General features: G+C 43.9%; 1 protein-coding gene across 3 annotated transcripts in view; it reads left to right on the top strand.

Moving 5' to 3' along the window:
- The window catches only part of RPS6KA1 (ribosomal protein S6 kinase A1), an 844,361-nt gene that overhangs the window by 662,458 nt on the left and 154,600 nt on the right, over window positions 1-27,303 (top strand). For all 3 annotated transcript variants that reach the window (XM_078682639.1, XM_078682641.1, XM_078682640.1), the window contains one exon: window positions 2,027-2,152. In XM_078682639.1, the coding sequence (XP_078538765.1) occupies window positions 2,027-2,152 (126 nt within the window). The remainder of the gene's footprint in view (window positions 1-2,026; window positions 2,153-27,303) is intronic.

Here is a 27,303-nt window from a genome sequence, read left to right as displayed (position 1 = left end):
TAAGCATCCTGGAGCTCAGAGAAATCAGGCTAGCACTCAGAGCGTTATTGCTTGCTAATAGCCTATCAACAAAAAAATGAAGGACAACATGACTACTCTTTACATATATAAAGCGACAGAAAGGAAGAAAATATCAGAGCTACTGTCACAGGAAGAGAAGTGTCTTTGGTACTCTGTATGAAACCATGGAATCTCTCTAGCTCACTGGTTCTTAACCTTTTGACTTCGGTGGACCCTCTTTTAATCATTATTGGAATCCAGGGACCCCCCCACTTAAGCATTCTTTAAATCCGAGCACCAACACTGAGGCTTAAGCAATTACGATGAGTTCAACCTCCAAACAATACACAAACATTCATCAAACACGCCATATTTAAATCACAAATGGATATAAACTGTTATATTTTTCATTTTAATGGAAAGGTTGGAGCTTTTCTAAATTCAACTGAGGGAACACATCATCCATACTGTATTCTGTTTGATACATTTGTACTGCTCGCACTAATCATTCTTAGTACACCAACTTCATTTTTAACTTCCAATTTCAAAACCCTTCACATTTACGGAATGTGTTACAATTTTCCATTTTCCATTTTGCTACTTTATTAATCTATTAATAATTAATTTTCTAAACGGTCACCGACCCCCAGGGGTCTCCAGGAAACAGGTTGAGAACCACTGCTCTGGCTTGAGTACACACTCTAGGACTCCCAAACTGCATGGCAGATGTCTTAAACATACCCATTTAGAATGACAGAACATTCCTGGGCCTATTTGCCACACGAGTAAACTCTAAATACTAAAACTGTGCAAGCAAGGGGTGGTTTCCAGGGACTTAGAAGAAAGTGATTTTGATCCCTTGGTGAGGAAAATAGGTTTATACCTTTCCACTGTTTCCCTGATCCGGATAGTCCTTTGGAGGCTGTAGAAAGAAGCATTCACGATCATTCTCATCTCACCAGCATGGGTCACACAATCGGACCACTGGGATCTGTCAATAGAGACTTCAATCATTTCTTTTTACCACGTCTGGAGAGGTCACCTTTCAAGAGGTAGGATTGGAGCACACCATTAGAAGATCGTTGGCCACGGTGGCCCTCTTTGCAGGTGCACCTCTAAAAGACAATTGTAAAGCCGCAACATGGATTTTTATGCATATTTTCGCTAAGCACTACTCCTTTGATGTATAGTCCAAGACTAAAACAGCAGTTAGGCAAGCAATGCTGTCCAACCTGTCTTGATAATGTGAGCATCTCTTATGCATGCATATGTATAATCTGTTTTATAATCATTTAAAACTGAATCTATGGACGATCCAGAGCTAAAAACGTTACTTATCTGTACCTACAGTTCTTCAGCTTTGCCATCTTTCATAGATTCATATGCACCCCTCCCTCCCCCCTCTCCATTCATGAGACTACTGTTTTAATTCAGCTGTGCTCTGAAAATAAGATAGCTGAAACCCTGGGTTTCAATATACAACAGACAAATAAAAAATGTACAAAATATTTAATTCAAAGGTAAAACAGAACATTCGAAAAACTAATTTGAAGATTGGAGCGATTCAGAATTTGGCTTCATAACTAAAAGAAAAAGCAACATTCTAGACTCTAGCATATCGCTTTAACTTTTTTGTCGCCAGTGCATTCTCGGTTTGTTGGTGCATACAAGTGCTTCAGTTGAGGACACCATTCCATTCCAGATTCTGTTTGCTGTAACTGTTCTGGTCTCACAAATTAGGCTAAGAACATCAATGTACTTTTTAGTCTCAATTTTCAACTTCCTTCATATTAAGAGCATATACATTATTTCAGTTTTACATTTTGTGTTTTATGTAGAGATACTTTATCAATCTGCTAATACTATTTCACTGACTAAACAGTCCCTGACCTCCTGAGTAGGTATTGCGGACCCCCAGGCAACTAAGTACCACTGGTTAATAACAGCTTGTTTATAGTGGTGTACTACTTGTAAAATGTTATGCATATACAGTATATTAACACTTCCTTTTCTCTCCTTTTCACAGCAGGTGCCCAGCAAAAACCTCCAATTCACAGATGTGTACACAGTGAAAGAGAACATTGGCACTGGCTCATTCTCTGTTTGTAAGCGATGTATACACAAGACCACTAATATGGAGTACGCTGTCAAGGTCTGTGTCTCCTGTGATTCATGTCTAATATTGTGTTCATCCTCAAATAGGTTGTACTACTGTGTTCAACAGTGTCTATAGACTGGCACACTGCCACCTTTATGTAGGCTGCTTTTGAGGACAGAATAATTAATGTGTATTGCTCAATTTTTACCTGTGGTTAATAGTTTCTTTAAGATTACAGAATTATGAATGAGTTAACACAGGAAGGCATAATGCCTTACAGAATTACTCACTCTTCTTTTCCTCCTGGTAAATATTCTCAGCTTCTGAGTTTCCAAGACTTATATGCTATTAGCTGATCTGTGTCTTCTCATGAGTTGTCTGGTCACTCATCACTGGTTTGAGAGCCAGGCGCAGTGATCTGCAGGTCATGTGTTCCAATCTGGGCATTCCTTATTTAGCCTACTACCCACTCGAGACTCGTAAAGCAAGAACATCCTAGCTGTGTAACAATTTAGGTGTCAAATATGTATTTCGTTTGTCATGTACATTTTTATTTAGGTTATCTATTTTTAATGTATGGTCTAAATAGATTATCAATATTCTATGCAAGTCACATAAGATATGTTATCCTCCAATGGATCTTCGCTATAAGTACTGATTTGTCATGCCCAAGTGCGGTATCCCATAGCACTTTTTAATATAAATATATATGTCATATTTACTTTAATTTTGGGGGGGGGGGACTATTTTCCCATCATGCACTGCAGGTGGCTGTTGTGCCCGCTTTTATTCTTTTTTGCCGAGCTGGACGAACGTGGTAGAGGTGAGGATAATTCCCTTCACCGTTTCTCAAGGGATGAGGGGATGGTTGCTTTGGAATATAGTAGATTCCCCTGGTGGAGAACTACGATTAGCAAGTACCTATTCCTTACCCTGGGGATCCTAATTATTCATGAGCCATCACTAGAATAGCAAGCCCACCCATATCAAAGGCACTGAAAACAAGCAGAGGGTAAGCACTCTGTAGAGTAGATTTACCCACTTGGGAATCTGCTCTGGAATCTGTGTCAAGGCCTTGTGAAAATATGTACAGACCTTATGTATATCCGTAATAGAAACATTTCTAAGTATTGGTGTAGTGGCAGCTCTTCCTATTGTTCAGTGGGCTCTGAGCCTACCACACCATGATCTGTGTTTTTATAACATAGTTTTGACTATAATGGTGATTTACTTGGAGGACTAGGATTACAAGTCAGTAGGGATTTGCCTGGAAAAGCACTACCCATTATCTTCTGTTTAGTTAAACTGCATCATAATGCTCTCCATTTTTCTTTGGGTTCAGATGTCCTAACGGTTTCAAACAGTATTAAATTGTTGTACGTTAACTGTTCATGATTATCACTGGGAAGCATGTTGTTGGCATTTCGGGCGCTAACCATTTTTGAGCCATCCATTCAAGCATTTTTTGTTTTTGACATCTCCATTTTTTTTTATCCATTTGCTGTTCTTTTCTATCTTTTAATGAACTTCTTTTTAATGCAGTCAGAATTCTAGGCTACCCTAACAGCCTCTATGGTTTTTTAACTTTTTAAAATATTTTGTCACTAGGTTTTTAATTTCAGTTACCTTTGGGAAATATAGGTTCGAGGCATATGAGCTGTAGATTGTATACTTGTGCATAGATCGCCGTCTGGCACTTTGTTTTTGTCTTGGAAGAAGTTCTTTATAATCACGAAATAGGTGACTCCTCCTTAGGACCATAGTGCACATGGGCATCGACTCCACCCTCAAATCGTTTTTTTCCGCCAACGCGTTCGGATGTAAACTGCTGCGCTCCGGTTCGGGGTTATACTCGATTCCCCTTTGACGCGCAATCCCTCACCGTTCGGTATTGTTTCGATCGCGTTACCTTTCGACGCACATCCAAAATATTCATCAACTTCGAATCCGGTCGTTCAATCGGGCCGGAGGGCCCATCGACGCATCAGGCCCTGCAGTCAATAGAAAGAACTCCTTTTAAAAAATGCCCCATGTGGTGCTAAATTCCCACACACTGATCTCCACGAGGTCTGTAACATTTGCCGCTCTCCAGAACACGAGGACAAAGACTGCGAGGCCTCTGCCTCCTTCCGTTCGAAAAAGACTATACGGGACCGCCCGGCTCGACGCTGCGTAATGTCTCGACCAACAGATTTGGTGCCGGACGACATCTTCGATGCAGGTCCCGAGGCTCCACAGCAACAGCATCCGGAACATGAGGACATCAGCGTCTTCGAAGAAGACTCGGTGGCCGAGGATCAAACCATTACTCCAGGGCAACGGACCGCAAGTACTGACCTTGCGCCCCTGCCAAAACTCAACATAAGGCTCCATAACACCTTCACCTTCGGGTTCAGGTTCACACTGGGATAATGCTTCCGATGCCCCACCCTCGGGCTCGGCTCCGAAGCCCAAAGTAAAGTTTTCCGGCAACTCAGAACCGCATACCGGTACTGGCAAACAATCCCCTGCACCGAAACAAAGGTCCAAAATAGACACGGTGCCACGCCCTGACACGTCGGCACCGAAGACCACTTAGACGCCAAGGCTTTCGGCGCCGAAACACTCTGACAACAAGCCCTCCGACCTGAAGAAATTCCATAAAACTTCGGAACCTAAGAAAATTTCAGACTCAAACTCCACCAAAGCAGAAGGAGACCAAGACCCCTCCAAAAGCTACAGAGACAAAGTCAAAGCACCACTCGGAAATAAAATCCTCGGTGCAGAAGAAAGATAAGGGCTCCAAAGAACTGTTTCACGCAGATCCACAGGGTCTGAAACAAGAGAATCCACATTGACCCTGTAACAGGTCAGGAGACAGCATTGCCATATAGGAAAAGAAAATTTGACAGCTCAGAAGCACCTGAGCTGCCTTTAAAAAGAAAGGACATGGCAACTTCCATAGACCCTCATCTCCCCCTCCACCACTTCCAATGGTGTCACTTTCTCCAGCACACTCTCCACTTTCTCCTGCTTCACCTCCACCACAGGATGATTAGGATGACTTGGGAGATGGGGAGGGAGACCCACAAGGGGATGACTACCATGATGACACCCACAGTACTCCCTCACCTGACCCCTGGGTGTATTATGATGAGGCCCCAGATATACCTGAGCCAGGCCCATACCCATCCAAGCCATCCCCTCCAGATAACATAGGTTTTGCGCAACTCAGACAGAGCGGCCAAATACCATGGAGTAGAATTACACTCACCCCCTTCCAAAGACTTTCTGCTAGAGACTTTTACACAGACACAAAGGGCAACAAGTACTTTAAATACATCAGGGGCATGTTTAATCATGCCCTTGAGCATGGGTAAAGTCCCTGTCAGGGCTAGGGTTCTCAACCCCAGGGTTGATAAAAAATATAAAGCAGCACCAGGCGATCCTGCTTATATCAAAGGGCAGCTCCCTCCAGATTCTCTAGTAGTTTCAAATGATCGTAAACTATCAAACTCCCAGACAACAGGTGATGCCCCTCCGCCAGATAAAGAATCTAAATTACTGGATGCATCTGGTAAACGAGTTGCGTCAGAGGTGGCAAATTACTGGTGCATTGCTAACGCCCAAGCTTTACTAGCCAGGTATGATACAGCACATTACGCTGAACTGGAAACATCTTCCAGAGCAATATAAGGCAAAAGCGAACGACCTTATACAAGAAGGAAAGCTCCATACTAACACCTCAATTAAATGTGCTCTTGATGCAGCGGACACAGCATTTTGTGCCGCTAACAGAAGTCTGTTACTGCGCAGGCACGCATGGCTGCACATATCTGGTTTTAAACAGGAAGTGTTATCTCAAATTCTTAATCTGCCTCTTGATCAAGAGCACCTATTCGGGCCTGCTGTGGACACATATTTGGAAAAGATGAAAAGGGACACTGATACAGCAAAATCTATTGGGGCCTTACAGTCACCAACAGCTAAAGGCTTCTTTTGTCTCTCCTTTTATAGGGGCGCCTCCAAAACCATTTGCACAGACAACTCTTCGTCATACAAAAGCCCCACTCAATCTTCCTCTAGCAGAGGATACTTTAGATGGGGGTACAGAAGCAATAACACCAAGGAAAGAGGCTGCTGTAATAATACCCGCTCCTCCCCTACTACAAAACAGTGACTTCCCACTGCTTCCCCACCGAACGTTTCACTCCAGTCGGGGGAAGACTATCACCGTTCCTACCTGTCTGGAATTCCATCACCACAGACAGGTGAGTGAGACAAATTATCCAGTATGGTTACTGCCTGCAACTCGCCTCTACTCCTCCACACATACCACCCAGACAGCGTTCCATGTCCACGAAACATCTCACGCTTCTAAAACCAGAGTGTGTTCTCTCTCTCTTTCTCTTTCTCTGTCTCTCTCTGTCTCTCTCTGTCTCTCTCTGTCTCGCTCTCTCTTGTCCCCCCTCCGCCCCCCCCCCCCCCCATCAAGGTACAGGGGTGTACTCCCTTTACTTTCTCATTCCAAAAAAAGGACGGCTCTCTCAGATCAATATTAGACCTCAGACCATTAAACCTGTACATACAATCTGACCACTTTCACATGGTCACTCTCCAACAGGTCCTCCCATTACTCCAACAGGGCGATTTCCTTGCCACCTTAGATCTCAGACGTCTACTTCCACATTCCTATTCACCCTGCTCACAGGAAATATCTACAGTTTGTAGTAGACGATCAGCACTACCAATTAAAAGTGCTCCCCTTCAGGATAGCACAGCACCCAGGGTCTTCACAAAGTGTCTCGCAGTTGTAGCAGCTCATTCGCGATGAACACATTCATGTCTTTCCTTACCTCGATGACTGTCTTATAAAAGCCAAGTCCTGCAGAGAATGTGTGCACCACACACACAAAACAATCCAGCTGTTCCACGACGTAGGATTCACAATAAATCTCACCAAGTCAAATCTTCAACCGTCCCACACCCAACAGTATCTGGGCACCACAATAGATAATTCCAAAGCCCATACATCCCCCAATCCTCTCAGACTAGCAACCATGCAAACTCTCATAACAAGGTTTCAACCTCAACACTCACAACTCTTGCATTTTAATTGTACCTCATGCAAGACTCCAAATGCATCCCTTACAGGAGTGTTTAGCACATCAGTGGAACCAGGCTCCAGGTCAGCTTACAGATCTGGTTTTGGTAGACAGCCGCACACATCTCTCTGCAGTGGTGGAACACACAGAACCTTTCCAAAGGATGGCCGTTCCTAAACCCGGTTCCACAGGTAGTGCTCACAACAGACGTATCGCTCACCGGCTGGGGAGCTCCTCTCCTAAACCACAACATTCAGGGTATGTGGGCCCATCAGCAAAAACCGCTCCACATCAATCACCTCGAATTACTAGCAATTTTTTCTTGCACTAAAATCATTCCAAGTACACCTCGTACGCAAAGCTGTCCTCGTCCGGACGGACAATATGACAGTAATGTATTATATACAAACACATTGGGGGATACACTCTCTACAGCTTTCACACCTACCACAAAGCATATGGAGATGAGCCATTCCTCAAAAAATATACCTGTTAGCACAACATCTTCCAGGAGAACACAATCAGATTGCGAGTGTGCTCTGTTGTCAGACAGCAGATCCACGAATGGGAACTTCATCCACAAGTTCTTCATCCGTTTTTTCAGATGTGGGGCCAACCATACATAGACTTGTTCGCTACGCATTTAAACGCAAAATGCCCAAGCTTCGCCTCCAGGTAGCCACACCCATTGTCCAAAGGCAATGCAATATGGATGAATTGGTCAGGCATGTTTGCATACTCTTTTCCGCCTCTCCCGCTCATTCCCTTACTGGTATGCAAGCTCAAACAGACTCTCACAATTATCCTGGTTGCTCCCACATGGGCACGACAACCATGGCTCACAACCCTGTTGAAACTCTCAGTAGTTCCACATCACAAGCTACACCTTTCTCCAAAGCTCCTCACACTGAACCATGGAGAAATAAGACATCCAGATCAACTGAACCTAGCGATGTGGCTCCTGAAATCTTGGAATTCGGTTACCTCAACCTCCTGCCAGACTGCATGACTATCATTAAAGAAGCTAGACGTCCTACTACTAGAGCATGCTATGCGGCTAAATGGAAAAGGTTAGTTATTTTCTGTAATAATAACATAATCAATCCCCTAGATGCCTCAATCCAAAACATTTGTTACCTCTTGCATCTACAAAAATGTAATCTGGCATATACATTTATATGATTACATCTTGCCGCCATAGCCGCTTACCTACAAAACAGACAACATTTGTCATTTTTTAGGGTACCTGTCATCAAAGCATTTATGGAAGGCCTTAAAAGGATAATTCCTCCCAGAGTTCCACCTTCTCCTCAGTGGAACCGCAACATTGTCCTTACCAGGCTCGTGGGTCATCATTTCGAACCTTTGCATAAATGTGAGTTACAATTTCTCACATGGAAAGTAGCCTTTCTTATTGCAATTACATTTCTCAAGAGAGTTAGTGAACTCCAGGCATTAACCATACAAGAACCATTTTTGCAAATGCATCTCAATAAAGTGGTTCTTAGGACAAACCCCAAATTCTTGCCAAAATTAGTTTCTTCTTTCCACCTTAACCAGTCTGTTGAGCTGGCAGTCTTTTTCCTTCAATCGGGCTCAGTAGCAGAATGGGCTCTTCATACACTTGACATAAAAAGAGCTATCCTTTACTATATTGAAAGGACAAAAACTTAGAAAAACTAAACAACCTTTTCTATCTTTCTCACCACCACATAAAGGCAATCCTAAATCAAAAGCTGGAATTGCCAGGTGGATAGTTAAATGCATTCAGATATGCTACCAAAAAGCAAAACGCACATTAACCGAATAATTCCTCAAAGAATACCACCTTCTCCAGTCTGGAATTTAAATATTCTTCTCACAAGACTTATGGGTCCACCATTTGAACCATTGCATAAGTGTGAGTTACAGTTTCTTACATGGAAAGTTGCCTTTTTAGTGGCAGTTACATCACTAAGAAGAGTGAGTGAGATACAGGCATTAACAATTCAAGAACCATTTATACAACTTCATCATAATAAACTGGTTCTCAAGACAAACCCAAAGTTTCTGCCAAAGGTCATTTCACCATTCCATCTCAACCAATCCATTGAGTTGCCAGTATTTTTTCCACAACCGCAAACAGTTGCAGAAAGAGCTCTTCACACATTAGACGTGAAAAGAGCGGTTCTATACTACATAGATAGGGCAAAACCTTTTCATAAAACTAAACAAATGTTTGTGTCCTTTTCGCCTCCACATAAAGGCAATCCAATTTCAAAATCAGGCATTGCCAGGTGGATTGTTAAATGTATTCAAATGTGTTACCACAAAGCAAAACGTACTTTAACCTTTCCTCCTAGGGCTCATTCTACCCGTAAGATAGGAGCATCTATGGCATTCTTAGGAAACATACCATTAGATGATATTTGTAAAGCAGCTACATGGTCTACTACACACACATTTACAAAACACTTTTGTGTAGATGTGCAAGCAAAGCAACAAGTAAGTGTGGGCCAGGCTGTACTAAAGACATTATTTCAAACTACTGCAACAGATGTGGGTGACCGCCGCTAAGGGAGAAACTGCTGTGCAATCTATGCAAAAGTGTGTGGTCTGCAGCCCATATGCCTCGAACGGAAAATGCTACTTACCAGCATGCATCTGTTCTTGGCATGTAGGGCTGCGGAACCACACACGCCCACCCGCCTCCCCGGCTACCTATATCTGTTCCAGTATTATCTTATTTAGATATACAATACATAGTCATACTTATCTGTAACAATACAACTCCATCATTTGCCCAAATGGCGAAAACAATCCGAGGATGGAGTCGATGACCATGCGCACTATGGTCTAAGGGAGGAGTCACCCAGCAGACAAAGACTCTTCCAAGACAACAACAAAGTGTAATCATCCGGGCCCACCCCCAGATGGTGATCTAATGCAAATGTGTGTGGTTCTGCAGCCCTACATGCCAAGAACAGATGCATACTGGTAAGTAGCATTTTCCTTCTGTAGTAGGGGTATCTCTGTGATAGTCATAAGTGACCCACTCTCCTCCCCGGTGGAAGAAACGGTGTGTTTGAGGCATATGAGCTGCAGATTACACACTGTGCATAGATGGCCACCTAGTGTTGGGCCCGGATGTTTGCTGTTTGTTTTTGTTGTAGGAAAGTCTTTGGAAGTCACCGGACAGGTGACTCCTCCTTTGGATCATACTGCGCATGGACTCCATCCCCAGATTGTTTTTTTTCCGCCACCGGGCTCGGATGTGTTTCCAGCGCTCCGTGTTGGAATCGATTTCCTTTGACGTGACGCGCAATCCTCACCAGCTTCCAGAATTTAGTTTCGAACGTGTTTCCAGTCGACGCTACTCTTCAACATCGAAGATTCCGATTCCGGTCGTCGACGACGGTCTTCGGGCCTAACTAGGCCTCGACTCCAGCTCATGGAAAGGACGCCATTTAAAAAGTGTCCTCAATGTGGGTCGAAGTTTCCCCACACCGACTTTCATGAGGTGTGTAACCTTTGCCTCTCCCCGGAGCACGAGGCCAGAGACTGTTCCGCTTGTGCCTCCTTCCGCTCCAGGAAGACAATCCGGGACCGAAGAGCTAGGAGAACAATGGCTCGATCTTCAGCTTTGATTCCAGACGACATCTTCGCAGAGGGCATCGACGTCCCAGAACAACATGGCGTCGACAGCAACTCCGAGGCACAAGATTCCGAAGTCGGACATCACTCCAGCACAGCGGGTCGTAAGTAAGACCGTCGCCCCGACCCTTCCTCGACACACTCAAAAAAGGCTACGGTCACACCCTCTCCCTCGGGCTCGGGTGTACACTGAGACACTGCTTCTACTGCCTCACTTTCGGGCCCGGCTAAGAAGCTAGCTAAGCTTTCCGGCGACTCGGGCTCGAGTCGGCCTCCCCACGGTGCTGGCGCACACCTACCGGCACCAAAAAAGACAACATCACCTACCACGCCGGCATCGAAACAATCTGCATCGAAACCCAGGTCGGAACCAAGCAAACATGCTTTGGATTCAAAAAGACCACGGGAACCGAAAAAACCATCGGATCTGAAAAATGCACCGGAACCGAGAAAACCATCGGACCCGAAAAAACCATCGGACACGAAAAAACCATCGGAGCCAAAAAAGACTCCTGCTTCTCCTGTTAAAGACATTGCCAAAAAAAAAAAGCTACTTCGGTGCCAAAACCTCCCTCAGCCTCCTGCAGAGGACTTATTTCACCCACACCCTGCACAAAAGACTCAGAGTTAATTGACCAGTGATTGGGTCTTTAACCAAAGTTTAAAAAAAACACCACTGGATACACCTGCACCGGCTCCTCATCCAAAAAAGAACATGGCTACCTCTCCTCTAAGAGCTCCTTCCCCTTCTCCTCCACTTATGCCATCACCACCCGTGCCCCTACCACAACATTCCCCTACATCCTCTGTCATACCAGATGATGACAATAGGGATGATAGCTCTGATGATATAGGGGGTAACCCAGATGATCCATCTATTCCTCCAGGCTCACCTAACCCGTGGGATGATTACAACCCCCCAGACATCCCAAATGTCCCTCAAGATGACCTATACCCCTCTGGGCCTTCCCCACCAGAAGGCACTATGGGCTTCAATCAATTAGTACACAGAGCTGCGCAGTATCATGGGGTGGACATGCATACAGACCCTGTAGACGAAGACTTCCTAATGGATACCTTTGATAATGCACAAAGATCCTCCTCCATTTTACCCATGCTTAAAGGAGTGATTAAGCATGCTCCTGAAGTCTTCAAAGACCCAGTTAGAACTTGGGTCATAAACCCACGAATAGAGAAGAAATATAAAGCTGCCCCTTCAGACCCAGCATATATTAAAGACCCAGTACCACTAGACTCGCTTTTGGTTTCCAATGCACGCAAAAGAGCAAATTCACAAACATCAGGTGAAGCTCCCCCACCAGATAAAGAGTCTAAGCTCCTTGGCGCATCGGGCAAAAGAACTGCGTCTCAAGCAGCAAACATGTGGCGTATTGCCAATACACCAGCATCATTGGCAAGATATGATAGGGCACATTATGACGAATTAGAATCATTAATGCAGCACCTCCCTGATGAGTATAAAGATAGAGCAAATGAACTTATCCAAGAAGGGAAAAATATTACAAACACCTCCATTCGTTGTGCACTTGGTGCAGCAGACACTGCCTCCAGAGCAGTCAACACCAGTGTTTTGTTGAGTAGACATGCCTGGCTACGCATATCAGGGTTCAAACCTGAAGTCCAAAGTTATATACTTAACCAACCCTTTGATGAGCAACACTTATTCGGACCCAATGTAGATGTATCCCTTGAAAAGATGAAAAAGGATACAGGTACGGCCAAATCTATGGGAGCCCTGCAGTTGCAGGCTCCCAGACGTTCATTTCGCCGCTCATCTTATAGAGGCGCCACCAGGGGATACTCTTCTGACACACCTTCTACCGCGTACAAAGCCCCCACACAATCCACCTGTAGTAGAGGCCACCAAAGGGGTGGTTACAGAGGTAACAACAATAAGGGCAGATGTAAAAACAACAACTCCCGCTCTGCCTCTACCCCTGCTCAATGACTCCCCTTCCCTTCTCCCCCCCCCTCCTTTCCCCGCCCCATTCCACTCCTGTCTGGGGAAGACTACAACAACACTTACCAGCCTGGGAAAACATCACATCAGACAGGTGGGTGCTTCAAATAATTCAGTCGGGTTACTGTCTAGAACTAACATCCACCCCCCCAAACATACCACCCAGGCAGCGTCTAATGTCACAGGAACATTTGTCACTGCTCAGGCAGTACGTGATATCCCTCCTACACAAAAATGCAATAGAAATAGTCCCAATGCATTAGCAAAACAAATGAGTATACTCCCTATATTTTTTAATCCCAAAGAAGGACGGATCGCTAAGACCTATCCTAGACCTCAGACCTCTAAACGTTTACATACAGTCTGATCATTTTCATATGGTCACACTCCAACAAGTCCTTCCGCTCCTGTTACAAAACGACTTCCTTGTCGCTCTAGATCTCAAGGATGCCTACTTTCACATTCCTATCCACGCAGTGCACAGAAAATATCTCAGGTTTGTGCTGGACGGGCAGCACTACCAGTTCAAAGTGCTCCCATTCGGAGTCACAACAGCACCAAGGGTGTTTACCAAATGCCTAGCAGTGGTAGCAGCACACTTAAGAAGACAGCATATTCACGTCTTCCTATACCTAGACGACTGGCTCATAAAAGTCAGCTCATACAGCCAGTGTGTACAATACACTCACGCTACAATTCAACTGCTCCACGACTTGGGATTCACAGTAAATCACACCAAGTCAAATCTGCAACCTTCACACATACAACAATATCTCAGCGCTACAATAAACACCCAACCTCTCCAACCAGGATAACCAGTGTACAAACTCTCCTAACAAGATTCAAGCTACAACACTCGCTTCCAGCTCGAGTGTTCATGCAGCTCATAGGAATGATGGCATCTTGCATATTTATAGTACCTCACGCAAGACTGCAAATGCGTCCCCTTCAAGAGTGTCTAGCATGCCAATGGAACCAGGCTCGTGGTCAATTAACAGACCTAGTGTTGGTAGACAGTCGGACTCATCGCTCTCTGCAATGGTGGAGCACCATAAACCTTTCAAAGGGCCCACCGTTCCTAGAGCCAGTTCCTCAGATAATCTTGACAGTGGGCGCATCGCTCTTCGGCTGGGAAGCTCACCACACCTACTGCATCACACCATGCAAGGCAGGTGGACACCGCAACAAAAGTTACTCCACATCAACCACTTGGAGTTACTAGCTGTATTTCTAGCCCTAAAAGCATTCCAACAAGTATCACGCAAAGCTGTCTTAGTCTGCACAGACAATATGACAGCCATGTACTATATAAACAAACAAGGGGGAACACACACTCTGCAGCTCTCTGTTAGCACAGCAGATATGGAGATGGGGTATACCACTAAAGATCTTCCTCTTAGCCCAACACGTTCCAGGAGTACATAACACCATGGCAGATCTGCTAAGTCGACAGCAGATCCACGTGTGGGAACTTCATCCACCAGCTCTTCAACTGTTCTTTCAAATGTGGGGACAACCTCAGATAGACCTCTTCGCCACCCACGAAAACGCAAAATGCCCAAGCTTCGCCGCCAGATATCCACACCCACTGTCCAAAGGCAATGCGATATAGATGAACTGGTCCGGAAAATTTGCGTACGCTTTTCCTCCTCTCCCACTACTTCCGTTAGTGGTACGCAAGCTACAGCAACATTCCCTATCACTCATTCTAGTTGCTCCAACTTGGGCCAAACAACCGTGGTACACCACGCTGCTGCAACTATCTGTGGCACCACACCAGAAACTAAGCCTATCTCAACGCCTCTTAACACAGAACCATGGAGAGATCAGACACCCGGACCCAGCTCAGCTCAACCTAGCGATCTGGCTCCTGAAGTCATAGTTTGGTTACCTCAACCTTCCTCCAGAATGCATGAATGTTATTAAAGAAGCTCGACCTCCCACTACTAGAGCATGTTATGCTGCTAAGTGGAAACGGTTTGTAATATACTGTCAAAACAACCACACAAATCCCTTAGATGTGTCTATTCAGCACATTATAGGATACCTATTACACCTTTAAAAGTGTAATTTAGCCTACACGTCTATCAGACTACACCTTGCTGCCATTGCAGCATATTTACAAAATAGACAACCTCTATCTCTTTTTAGAGTACCTGCTATAAAAGCTTTCATGGAAGGTCTCAAAAGAATAATCCCTCCCAGAACGCCACCTTCACCAGTGTGGAACTTAAACGTTGTTCTCACACGGTTAATGGGACCTCCTTTTGAACCGTTACATAAATGTGAATTGCAATTCCTAACTTGGAAAGTAGCTATCCTAGTAGCTATTACTTCTCTCAGAACAGTTAGTGAACTACAAGCATTTACCATTCAAGACCCTTTTCTGCAAATGCATCATAGCAAAGTGATAATAAACACTAATCCTAAATTCCTTCCAAAAGTCATTTCACCATTCCATCTAAATCAATCTGTTGAGCTGCCCGTATTTTTCGCGCAGCCGCAAACAGTCGCAGAAAGAGCTCTACACACCTTAGATGTCAAAAGAGCATTACTGTACTACATCGAAAGGACACAAACTTTTCGTAAAACTAAACAACTTTTTGTGTCTTTTTCACCACCACATAAAGGCAATCCCATATCAAAATCTGGGATAGCTAGGTGGATTGTTAAATGCATACAAATATATTACCAAAAAGCCAAATGTACGTTAACAATTCCTCCAAAAGACCATTCTACAAGGAAAATAGGGGCTTCAATGGCATTCTTAGGGAGCATTCCCCTAGATGATATATGCAAAGCAGCTACCCGGTTTCCAGAGACTCGCTTGGGAGGCCCCCGCACCATAAGTTTGGCCTTGGTTTCGCTGGTCTCCGCTTCTATGGAATTTGTTTTGCTGTGAAATGACCAAGGCCCACCTCCATGGCCCGGGAGAAGATGAGGCGGTGTTGAAGTCATTGACTTCACGTCGGGCGAGGTGGACTCCCAGTCTTGCCCCCGTCATAGTTATCCCTGAGGCTCGGGGTTGATGCGGTCTGGGGACGCGAGGCAACACCTGAATTCATGGACATACAGGACTGGGGGCTCAGCATCATTGTGGCACCAATCCAACCCCGCAATACCTACCTGAACATTACCTAGCATTCTGGGACATGTAGGCGCTATGCATTGAGCGTCCTATGTGCGGTATATGCGATTGGAACTTTCCCTGGGGGCGGAGCCTTTATGTGGCGGTAAAAAAGAATCAAAGTACATTATAAGACTCAGAACAAAGTTCCCAAGAGGAATAAACATTGTTGAGGAACTTTTTGTACACCTTGAATACAAACATATGAACTAACTGGCATTAAATCAACAAACAACTGCTTCATTAACAATTTAAGGGTACTATACCCAACACTATGAACTCCAAAAATGTACCTTCATAAGACCGCGGAGTAATGCATTGACATACAACAATGGATTAGATGAGCAGTACTAAATGCTCAATACCTTGTAACTAGTGACAATCACATATTTAACACTGTTCAAATGATGATGCCCATGCTTTGAAAAGGTACTGCTCTAGTGACAAAACCATGATTAATCAAATGTAATGAAATCACCGTAAAAGAATACCCTGTTCAAACTAAATGTCCTTTTGTAAATATGTATAAAGTTATCTGAACTGAAATAACACTACAAATCCCATAATGCCTCATTGTGGCAAAAATGGTTATTTATTGTGAAATGGAAAAGGGACTCACTAACCATCTCATTAACCAACTCATTAAGGCCATCCAGGCTGAAACGCATTGGTTGAGCTCTGGAGTGCCGCGTCATTTGTTGTTGGAGATATATATATATATTTACAGTTTAGTGACCAAATTAGCAACAACAGTGTCTGTTATTTGGATGTAGAGGTCTATATAGACAATGCCAGGATTGCAACCCGCCTAAATAGAAAACAGACAGCTGGTAATACCTTGCTTCATTTTACAGTTCTCATCCCAAGTGTATGATTAGTAACATTCCATACGGAGAACTTCTCCGTTTAAAACAAAATTGTACGACCCTGAGAGAATATGAAACGGCCAAAGATGAGACTCTCCGAAGATTTAAATATACGGGGTACTCTTCGGGAACACTACAACAGGCATCCCAAAAAGCAGAAAACATAGAGAAATTGCAACTGTTAACACCTAAAGTCAACAAATCTGCGAACACATCCACTATTTCCCCAGTGAGAATGATTACACACTACAACACTAAATCTTCAAATGTAGTGCAAATCTTTAAAGAAACTGGCACATTCTTAAAACAGATTCTATTTTAAAGAAAGTTACCCCAGAGTATCTGCTGATTACATATAGACGTTGCAAATCAATAGGCGATCAACAGGTACATAGTCACTTCCAGCAAACAACACGGTCAGCAAATTCGCTGAGAGGCTTCTTTCTATGCCTCAATTGTAAGACATGTAAACAAAGCCATAAAGTATTGCAGTACAAAACCTTGGAAAGTGGGATAACTAGTAAGGTCAAAGAGATCAATCTCCTGCTTAATTGCAATTGGGAATATACTGCTTATGTATTAGAATGCCCCTGCCCAAAAGGTATGTCAGTAGTACCATCCATCCAGCAAAAAAACTTATTCTGGAACACATTCAAGCCATTTCTAAAAAAAGCTCAGACATATTCGATGGCTCGCCATTTTGAATTGATGCATAAAAGTGATCCAAAACTACTGCTCAAATTCTTCTGTATTGTTCAGGTGGTCAAAAATGAAAGAGGTGGAGACAGAACAGCGGCATTAAGGGCCCTAGAATCTAAACACATAATAGACCTTAACATCGATGAGGAACTGTGGTCTCACCTTGATTAACTGGAGATGCTATTATTATTACTATTTTTCTTTCTGTATTCTTCACCTGTGATTGAACAGATTATCTCCCCTGTTGAATGATATGAATCGATTTATTGACAATCCTTACTTCCCTGTAAAGCTTATATAAATTATTTGTTTTTTTGTCCTCACGGTCTTGGCTTCGTTTCTTGGCCTATGATGTTTGCCCATTCAAGGTGCAATTTTGTACAGTTCTCAGTACTTCAAGTGTTTTTTTGCCCATTTGGGCTGTATTTTAAAGTCCGGATGTTGTCATCTTAGATAGCCGATTAAAACAACATAATTAATTATTATCTAGGCAGAATATGGGTTTTTAATTTTGCCATAAACTGCCATAAGCGATATCCTGACTTAGTAGATGGGAGTAATATCTAGGAATTTTCTTAAGACCATGGACTCTAAACCCATTGTCATATATATGTGTGTATATATATGTATACATAAATTGACAAAGAAAACTTGTTTTTATGATCATTTGTAAAAAATTTATATAATGATTTATAAATTGTAAGTACTGATTAACTCACATGAGACTACACAGACTTTGGAACAAGTTTTAAGATGGCTACTATGTACCCTGCATTATGTATTAACTTTACGAGCCCTTCTTCTATTGTTATGCTCTTTCTTTTAACCTATCGAATCACGTTTATCACTTTAAATATGTGTCATACACTTGGGACCACTGACATCGAAAAAGGCAGATTGCCGAAACGCGTCTGTCAGTGCAGGGGGGTCTGTGCACCTAATAAACATCTTGCAACAAGGACCTGCGAGTGCTCCTAATTACGCTGCGGAAGCTGCTGCGCATGTGGATTCATATACACACACATATATATATATATATATATATATCTCTCTCTCCAGGCGCAATTTAAATATGGAGGGAAGGGGGTGTGAGGCCACTTCCCCCAGCCTCTGAGGCCCTGGGACTAGTTTTATCCTTAGAAGAGATGGGTGTGCAGCTCCCTCTGCATGTCGTAGAGCAGCCCCAGGGGCCCCATTCTCCAAAGCCAGATCTAGCAGTGATCCTGGGACCCCATCACCCGGTACTCTGCTTTTGTCTGCTCAGGAGAGTGCAAGCATACCCTGCCCATACTCTTCCTGGCAGAAAGCACAACTTTGCTCTTGCCAGGGCAGGAGAAGTGAAATCAGCTGCTCCCACCTGAGTGGGAACAATGAAGAATGGTGCTGGGGCTCCCCCAGTAATGCCTGCATTGTGGGTGCCCCAGGTGGGCACTGGGGTACCCACTTACCAGACAATTTGCATACTTGCACCAGTTTGGTTGTTGGTGGAGAGCCAATAGGGCCTGTGGGAGCCCTTGCCTCCATCCCCCTCCCCCACGACCCCACACTTTTTAAAAGGGTGTGGGTGCCCCAGGTGGGCACCTATAAAAAATTATAATTTTTGAAAAACAGACAAAAGAGGTGACAGATGAGCGGTAGGATCTGATAAAGTCCTGCAAGGGCTTTTAATATATATTTTTGGAGCCTAGTGGGGTTCCTAGAAGAGGCAGGGCATCACCAAGCATTTTGTTAATGTGGGGGTGAGGGGGCTGCAGTGGATGCAGCAGCCCCTCAGCATCATTTAAAATAAAAATAAAACTACAGCTCCTGGGTCATTAAATTCTTGAACACAGGAGAGCTTACTATACTTTCTAAGCACTCCGAGCTGGAGCTGTGTACTCTCCAAGCTGGAGTGCAAGGAACGTCTTATACATGTGAGTATAAGTATTGGTGACTTTTTGACACATAACAGTTCTGTTTTATATGTTAAATTGCTGATCCCTTTACAAACACAATAGGCCTACTTTTTATATTTTGGTGCTTTGACCATTTGACAAAGTCAGTATCTCTGCCTTACTTAAAATGGCACCCTTTAAATTCTAATATCATAGTCAGCTATGTGCACCGCGTGGGGGCTTGGGTGGCATGGGGTTAGCTGCCTGCAAGGGGTGAATGCAGGGCACGGCCACAGGCCAGGCCCTGTGGCTTATCCGTGCACGGCATTGGGTTATTGTTAAAAGTCCTACAAATTCACTGAAAAAAAACAAAGGTTAAAGTGACGTTATAATTTGGTATGGTAATATCTATCTTTGCATTGAAAAATAATCTTCGAATTCCCATGAAAAAAAATAAAGATTAAAGGGATGTTTTAGGTAGTTGAACATGTTACTCTCCAGTAACTTTAACTAGTTCTCTAATGTAATAACTCACACCCTAGCGATGCAGTGCTTATGACTTCACATTTAACATCCCTCATGACATTTTCTTTGACATCACTGATAAAATCACTGCAACAGCAGTGGCATTATTGATGGCAACACTGTGCATGGTGAGAGCGCAAGCTATAGTTAACCGTAGGGCTCAAGTTATGGTTATTCAAGAGAACTATAACTGGTGAATTTCAGTGGTTCTGTTTATTTAAAATGGTATGATTTACTTGACAATTTCACCTAACTATAATGTCTGTGTAACCTTTGCTTTTTCAGTGAAATATATATTCAAAGAAAAATGCCAAAGGTTATGAATAATTAATAGTTAAGAGCACTTTATTTATTCTTCTATTTTCTATACAAACTCAACTTAAACTACACAAACATTAGAAATTCGAAAATTATAGTTATACCTTTATAATTTTTCGCACCACCTTCAAATTACTATGACTCGTGCACCTACATATCCAGTGTTGTCACCTCACTCGCCACACTACATTAACTGGAACCTGCACCTTCTCCATTCATTGTTATCACAAAGGATATCATTTGAGATATTTTGTTATGAATTCTATTTCACTTGTTATAAGTGATGTAGTATGGAAGGGTATATCCCTGACAGTCTGTAATAGCCCGTTGGATGTACCTACGCTGTTGGTGGAAGTGACGAGAGTTTCGCAAGAAACAGACATTCATATATGTAGATATACATACACACACAAACACACACACACACACATTTCTGATAGAGACTTGTAACTGCAGATTCCTCTTTTTTTGAATACTTCCTCTGTTGTCAGACTGGATGCGGAAACATTTGAACAGTACCTCTGCGTGGTGCTGTATAGCTCAGCACTGGCACCGTTCCGGGAATTTTGTGTGGGTCTTCTATGGGTGCCATGTGCTGACTTAAGTTCCTTTCTTTCTACGCCACCAGATGCGGACCTGGAGCTCCCTTAGTCTTTGAGACTACTTTACCTAAAAAATCCAAAATAAAACCAATATGTAGGGGAAAATGTCGCCTCTCAAAACGACAGGGTTTAAAACTTGTTGGGACTGTTGCAAGTAAATGTCTGTGACAGATCCCCATCAAGTTTCCCTGTAGTACCTGGGGGGCGACCAACGACTCTTAAGGCCTGCAGTGACTGCATCGATAAATCCACAAAACTCTACATCTCCAAACATTGGCAGACCCCATGTCGGGAGCTGTCCAAGTACAAAAAAAGTCGGTCTCAATCCCAGTCCAGAAGTCAGTTCAGAGGTCGATCGTCATCATGCTCAAAATCTTCGGTTAAGTCAACGAAAAAGCATAACAATTCCGAACGGAACTAGTTCCCTTCCTGCCACTCCGGAGAAGATGAGGGTGTAATCATGCATCTCTATCTCGCGCTGAAGTCATTCTCTTCAGAGCCATTCCTGCATCTGTCCCTGCATGGCCCATTGTGCTCTCTGACTCAGTCTGCCCCTTCCTAACCTCAACTGAGGCCGCAGCCCTTGCCTACTGCACCTGTGCCTCCCTGCGTCCCGGTTCCGTGGGCTAGACCTCCTACTCTGCTTTCCCTATTCGGGACAGACAGGAACTTTGATGCAGTAGACCACTTTGGGCAAACCTATCTAGAAGACAACTGGTATGAGGATCTCCAAAATGCCTATGGCCTCAACACCTTTCTTGAAACTGGCCTGGCACTCTCCAGGTGCCACTGAAGAAAGCCTCTCCTTTGCAGTGGTCATGCGTAAGGCAGCTTGGGTTCTCGACCTCCAGCTCCCCACCCTGGAGGTCAAAAGTACCTTGCTAACAGAAGTTCTCCGGCCAGGGTAGACCAATACTGAACCCTTGCTACTCTTTAATGAGGCTTTACTGACCCTCTTTTAGGGGTCTGTGGCAAGCATTTCTCTGGGCTAGATTGCACAGCGCCATCACCTTGCCCCACAACCCTGCTTTTTTGACTTGGCACCCACCTCCCGAAAGCCTCATGGTGCAGGTTTTCACCAACAGGACGCACCCAAATACCTTTGCGACTGCTCCTCCGATCCGGAAGTCTAAGAGGGCAAAGACGTTTGGCTAATTTTTCCACAAGTTTCGCTCCCCAGTCAGTCAATGCGAACTGCATTTAAGGCCACTATTCCTGTGCTTTCTGGGACTCCCGTCCCATGTTGACCCTAACCGTACAGGATGAGCAGGACGCTGTGAAGTTTACTATTCGTTGTAGTCTGAATACCATGGATTCTATTAGGTGAGCCATTGACACTAGGGTCGCTATCCGTGGCCATGCCTGGCTGAGATCTATGGGTTTCTTCAATGATGTGTATGTCCCCTTATGGACCTGCCCTTTGATGGGACTTGCCTTTTTGGCAGAGAAGACATACTCTTCCCTTTTGTGGTTTAGTCTGTAGCACTCCTCGATCCTGTGGAAGATGACAGCACACCAGTCAATCCACTGTTCACGGCCAACCCCTCACACCACCCCCAGAGCCATCCTGTACATTGTTTGTGTTTGTGCCTTTCCATTGGAAAAGAGTCCAGAACATTCAGGCTATGATCTCGATCTTTCAGCCTCTGTCCTGGATTTCCTTAAGGTCGACTATGAGGATGGTGCATCCAGATGGTCAGGCATGTCCGGTGGCATGGGTGAGCTCTGCATTGGGATCGGAAGTCTCAGTGGTCCCAACTTCTAGGAGATCTCTCCAACTCTGTCCGCATTTCAGAGGAGACCACAAAAGAACTGCAGTGGTGGTTGCTAGTCTGCAGTTGGGTCAGTGGCAGAATCCTCTTTATTACCAAATTGGAGCTGACAGTGGTGATCGATGAATTACTTCTCATCTGCTTGGTGTTGAAATCGTCCATCAAGGAAAGGCTGGTGCAGGTGCTCAGGGACAACACCACTGCAATGTGCTTCTGCAACAAACAGGGCGGATGGGGTTATGGACAATGTGCCAGAAGGCTTCGCCCCTATGAAAATGCTGGACCATTATGGACTCTTTCTGGGTGGTGAACCAGCTGGTGGAATATCTGAATGCAAGAGCAGACTAACTTGTCTGTATTAGCCTAGCTAATCACAATTGCAACTAAACCCAGGGGTGGCGCAAATCTCATCCACGCCTGGGGAGAGCCTTGGCCCAATCTGTTTTTACTATCACTGCAGCCGCAATGTCAGCAGCTGTGTGCTTTTCAGTTCCCAAGGCTTTTCTCTCTCTGACTTGTTCCACCTACATACTTGGGACTTCAAAATGCCTTCCCACCGACACCTCTCCTGCCAGAAGATCAGTAACGACTGAGCCCAATTCATCCTAGTGGCCCTGGATTCGTATGATATCCACACTTCCTGGGCATGAGCATCTGTCCTCTGATCAGGCTGCCACCTTCAGAGGATCTGCAGTTGCAGCAATGGATTTTACAACTGGGCCTCTTCAATCTGCACCTTTATGCTTGGGGATTGAACAGTGACAGTTGAGCACCTTTGGCCTTCCTCTAGAGGTGGTCGATTTAATTTTGGCAGCTAGGCATCCCTCGAAAAAGAAAATGTATACGCCTGTTTTTGGGACAAACTTGTGGTTTGGTTGTGGCACACAGCAGATTGACCTCCAGTCCAAAATATCTGATGTATTTCTTGAAAGAAATTGAGCCTTTGTACCCTCCTTTTCCCTTCATAATGCTGCAATCACTGCATATTTGCTTTCCACTTGAGCCTCTGCAGCTTCTCACCCTCAAGATAGTGTTCCTAGTTGCCATAACCATTGACACAGTGGGTTGGCGAATTCTTGGCTGCCTGTCAACCCACTGTACACTGCCTTCCTCCCAGACAAACTAGTTCTTCAGACTCCTGTATCATTTGTGATGTATTCCTATAGGTTCTGAATCGATCCCCCTATTCCTGACCCTATTCTGGTTAGCAAACTAACAAGTTAACTAAGTAATCGGCCCATGAGGCAGAAAACCCCCATGATGCAGATACCGTTATCTGACGCAGTCACACTACGGCACAGGAACGTGTTATCTGATTAGGTCATAACGCTTGCGATCTAATTAGACAAGCGATATTCCTCCAGCCCCTGATAAGGCATACGGAGTTCTCATAACAAATCAAACCTATGACAACCTGGGCAAAACCCTGCGGCCATTGTTTTGATTTCACCGAGAACTTCAGTAAAAGAATGTGCTAACGAGCAAGTCGTATGACATCCTTATTGACGTATCTATGTCCATCCTTACGTCAATCTCGGCACCTTAAAGGTATAAATATTACCGATATTGCCCTATGCAAACACACGCGTGGTGACGAGACGGAGCAGCCATACTTGCCGAAGCGAAGAGCAGAGCAGACCCCGCTGGCGCAGCCCCGCCTTTCTGACGCGCTGAGAGAAGCTGCTTTCTCCTGCCGAGAAATCCAGCACCGGCGTTTCTGGGTAGCCCTCGCAGGCAGCCTGGAATATCGAGACCAGAGACGAGAGATACCATCCCTCATTCAACCTAGATTCCAGGTACAGAACTGAATAACCCCTCACAGAGAATTCTTTAGTTATTCACTTGGCAAAAACAAACTTAACTTAAACTGTAACTTTCTATTCACGCCCACGCATTAGACTTAGGTCAGGTACACGGGGTAGGCGTATCTAGAAACACCAGTTGAGTACGTTTAGTCAAATGTATATGTGTATGTAATATATTTTATTCATTTTAAACATCTTATGGCTTAGAAACCATATCAATGTTTTTACAGTATTATTTTATACTGCTGCTTTTAATGTATGCACTTTACTTAACTATAAGTATTGCAATAATATCGATCCATTTCTCTTGTATGAGAAAAGAGACTGATCAATAAATAACACCTTTTTATTGAACACGCCCGTCTCTTCCTTTTCTCTATAATCTGATGAGACTAAGAATGCACGTACTGACTGAGTAAAATAAATTGCCTTTTGTTCACACGACTCTCGAGATATACTCTTGATTAGGGGAGAGCAAAGTTGTCATGTTCTATGGTTGTCAGAAACTAAATCCCTTCTTGTCTAATCAGGGAAGTTAAGTCCTCCTTGAACATTCGAGAAAGTTTCTAGTGAACTCTGAGCTAAGCTGGCAAACCCAAAACTTTAAGTCTAGTATCGACAGTAGTAGACCTAGTTAACGTCTGGTCTAGGCCTTTACTGCTGTAGGTATTATTCCAATGCGCAGAGCCTATTGGGATGATAGGAACTACACTACATGGCGCCCAACGCGTTTGGAAAGGGCGATAAAACTAACGTAAGACATTTAGAGTAACTCAGTCGTGCTTTCTCATTCAGACCCCTTTTCCCAAATACTCCAAAGATGTCTGGAGTGGGTGAAAGGTTATATCCGCCAGACCTCGCAGGAGGGAACTCCTATGTATGGTTCTTGGTACAAGTCAACGTTGAAGGATACACTGTTCCAAAATATTGTGCATCTAATCTTTCGTTTCCATAAGAAACCTGATCTGCAAACAAAAGAAATAACCATCCTGTCGGTAAAATGGACAGTGATGAAGAAAGAGAGGCAGTTAGATTAGCAACTGAACTCGCAGCAGCTGATGCTACCATGCAAGATGCAGACCCGGAGATAATACTAATCCCGGTCATCAAAAGGAAATCTATAACTTTAAAACTTATAGAAAATGGACTGACACCTAGAGGTGGTACAGTCATATTCGTAATTGAGGCACACGAATATCGGCAGACAGAGGTATACTATTCATGGATACATTTTCCGGCAGCAAATGCTGTAACAAAGTACTTCCACTATTACAAAATAGAGGAACCTCCTGAAACGTACACTCCTTTCGAGGAGGTGGAAGTACCACTCAAATTTCAAGAGCATTTGCTCTTATTTGATGGCGCCCTAAAACATAATAATCACATCACCAGGCTCGGTCCTTTAGGTAGACCAGGAGCAACGTGGCCGGTCCTAGCCGGATACACACCACATCCAGACATCGATGGGATGTCTGCACCAAACCTTTTAACACAGCTAAAACAACTAATAAAAATACACAGACAATTAGTCCAATATGTGATGCGTACTTCAACAATTCAGCCAGCGATTAAACTCCCACAGCTGACCCCTCACCAGGGGAACACAAATAAAATTACACCACAGAACATCCAGTCCTGCCTAGGTAAAGTACCGGCTAAACGGGAACAAATACCATTTTGGCTAGCGCAGAAAATCACCCAAATAGAGGCGGTGTTTCCAGACACCACCCCGCTAGAAAAGCACAGGATTCTGACTATCTGTCTTCCAATGGGAATCGCACCACACATTGAGGACTGTGACACTTGGGGTACAGTCTTTGCTTCCATCTACACAAAAACGCACGGTGTTCCATCCATTTCGGTAATACCAGATGTGCTAAAACAAATTCAAGATGAATATGGTCCTGAACCCTCTTTAACTCTTGGTATGAAATTACTAAAAGACTTCAAGCAGGTCTCGGCTATATTATTAGCCAACATAAAGGGAGAAGCAGCAAATGTGGCGATCCGCCAGAGGTTAAAGGAGACAGATATAGCAGACCAACCAGCTGAAATTGCCAGAATCATAGAAAAATCCTATGAGGAACTAGGTAGAGATAGTTTAGGTGGAATACCAGTAAAACCGCAACTGATTGAAAGTCCTGAAAAAATATTTTTTAATAATAATTCTACATCACCAAAAAAGAACTGGGATGGAAACAAACAATCCAATCCTAAAGAAAAGAAATTCCAGTCCCGAGGAAGGTCTCCTAGGCGAAGAGAAAAATCTCCGAACCAAAGGCACAGGTCACCTCAGAGTGACCCCTCTGGGAAAAGATATAACCTTAGAAATAGGGATAATACTAAAAAGCCTGATAGATATCAAGACATTGATACACGTCCCTCTCAATCTTTTCAGACTTCCTCGCAGAAATCGGAAAGAAGAGGACGATCAGAACAAAGAGAAGAGCACACCAAGTCCAAAGACAAGGAACCTGCTCAGCTAAAAAAGAAATTACAATTTCCAAAAAAGAAGGTAGCCAGTATCAAGGTAGTTAACAATGCCGAGAATACTGAGGACACAACTGAAAAACGGAGAATGGGCTCAGACAATGCTAGACAGCGCAGCAGAAGTGAGCATAGCTCGCAAAGTCCTTATGAATCATCTGGAGACAGTGGACACGAATGAATATCTTCAAGTGGAAACTGCGGACACCAGAGTTAGCAAACCTCACAAAATATACGAAATAACATTGCGTATAGAGGGAGATAAGACTAGGAAAATAAGGGGACTATTTTGGGATAATCTCTCCAAGGGCTATGATATCCTTCTAGCTGAAAAAGACTGGCCACCAGAGTTTGTCAGGGAGTGCCCTCATGGCGAAGAAGTAATTATGCCTGCCTTCTCAAATCATATCCCAATTCATAAAAAATACACAC

Source organism: Lissotriton helveticus, chromosome 3_1, assembly GCF_964261635.1.
Source record: "Lissotriton helveticus chromosome 3_1, aLisHel1.1, whole genome shotgun sequence".
NCBI classification, from domain to species: Eukaryota; Metazoa; Chordata; class Amphibia; order Caudata; family Salamandridae; genus Lissotriton; species Lissotriton helveticus.
Note: the sequence above shows the minus strand (reverse complement) of the source record. Positions and strands in the feature narration are given on the sequence as shown.